General features: G+C 34.8%; 1 protein-coding gene across 1 annotated transcript in view; it reads left to right on the top strand.

The window, feature by feature from the left end:
- Positions 1–1642, top strand: part of LOC119590750 — a gene marked incomplete in the record, with an annotated part of 20352 nt that overhangs the window by 6889 nt on the left and 11821 nt on the right. Inside the window, 1 exon segment of the mRNA XM_037939458.1 lies at positions 776–1092. Coding sequence (XP_037795386.1) covers positions 938–1092 — 155 coding nt within the window.

Here is a 1642-nt window from a genome sequence, read left to right as displayed (position 1 = left end):
TCTTGAGAGTGGTTCTACAGCAGTAGAGGCTTAGAGGATCCATCGCTACCACTCTCGTCATGATCGGTCATGGAAAGGTATTACCTATCAGTCTAATAATTTTCTTTACCATCAACATTCGGCAGAAATTTATAGCAGCAGCACTATTGAATCTGAATGTCTGTTACCTCCTTACTTCTCTCTAATAATTATTATTTCCACAGTATTGTGGTGCCTGTGCAAGGGGGGAGGGACATAGCATGGGCTTGTGTTTTACTGATGAAGTAGCTCTAAGTAACAGTTTTTAACCAAGCTTACCTAGCTTAACCTAGTCTATCCTAGCCTAATCTAGCCTGCCATAACCTAACTTAGCACGGCCTAGCCTAGTCCACCCTATATCAATTAATTTACAGAATGTTAGTAAGACTAATTTCAATAGCCTGTATAGTACGAGGAGAAATAATAGATCAATTTTTTAAGACTTGGTGTTAGATCAGTTCTTCCCATTATAGTCTCTGTCCTTTTAATGTAAATAGTATAAATTAATGTCATAGTTATCATAGAGGCACATTTATTTGAAGTTATGTTACGTATACTGTCTTTATAGGAACTGAAATCTAGTTAGTTGTAAAAATTATAAAGTACCATTCCCGCAACCCTACATCCCCTCCTCATGGTCTCTCGTGTCGTTGTAGGACAGTGACTATGACTCAGAGAAAATAATGATTTTATTATTTTGGTAGTCCTTGCATTCTTGCTGTAAACAACCAAGCTAAGATATATATTTCTTCTACAGGTAACCCAGCCACAGAGAAATGTAGCATAGGAGAATTCCAAAGACAGTTGAAAACGTTTAAAGAAAGAGAAGGATATTCTCCTAAAAAGAAATAGACTGTTGGCCAAAGAAATTAAAGAGGCAAGGAAACATGTGTCCGATTTCCGTTATCACAATGAATTGATGGCAAAGGAGCGCGATAAGGCTCAGAAGGAAAGGGATGCTCTTCAGTTGGAGAAAATACATCTGTTAAAGGCACTAGATGAAGAGAGAAAAGAAAAGGAGGTTCTCGTTGCAAGGAAAAAGAAGGAAGGAGCAGAACTTCATGAGACAGAAAGGTATTTGAAAGAGTATTTGATGTGATTTTGATAAGAATGGTATAGTAAGATGGCATGATGGTAACAATACAGTTACTGACATTGCAAAAAGTTATTTCTAAGACTTACATATATCTAAAAAGTAAATGGACTATCCTACTCTTATCTAATGCCATAGTGTCTAAGAAAACTTGAATTAGAATTAGGTCTGCTACTCTCTTAGACTTGTATAGGTATAAAGCAGAATCAATAATAGTACATGGCCAGATTTGCATTCTCCCATTACATGAGTGCAGTTTATCTTAAGAATGGTCATATGACAAGATGCTATTTATATGCTATTCTGAAAGCTTTATTTTGAAGGATTATTATAGTTTTTTTTATTTTTCACTGGTCCATGAAAATTTTTGTTTGATATATATACTCACGAATTTATCAACATTTCCTTATCTGCTCCTCAGGACATTAAGATAACTTTTTTGTGGTATGTTTAATCTGCTTTAAGCTGGTTATAATATTTTAAAAGCAATTTTATAATTTCATTTTGGTGCACCAAATTTTAAACCACATA

This window comes from Penaeus monodon, chromosome 27, assembly GCF_015228065.2.
Source record: "Penaeus monodon isolate SGIC_2016 chromosome 27, NSTDA_Pmon_1, whole genome shotgun sequence".
In the NCBI taxonomy this organism is placed as follows: Eukaryota; Metazoa; Arthropoda; class Malacostraca; order Decapoda; family Penaeidae; genus Penaeus; species Penaeus monodon.
The sequence above is the reverse complement of the archived record's forward strand: the minus strand, read 5'-3'. Positions and strand labels throughout refer to the sequence as shown.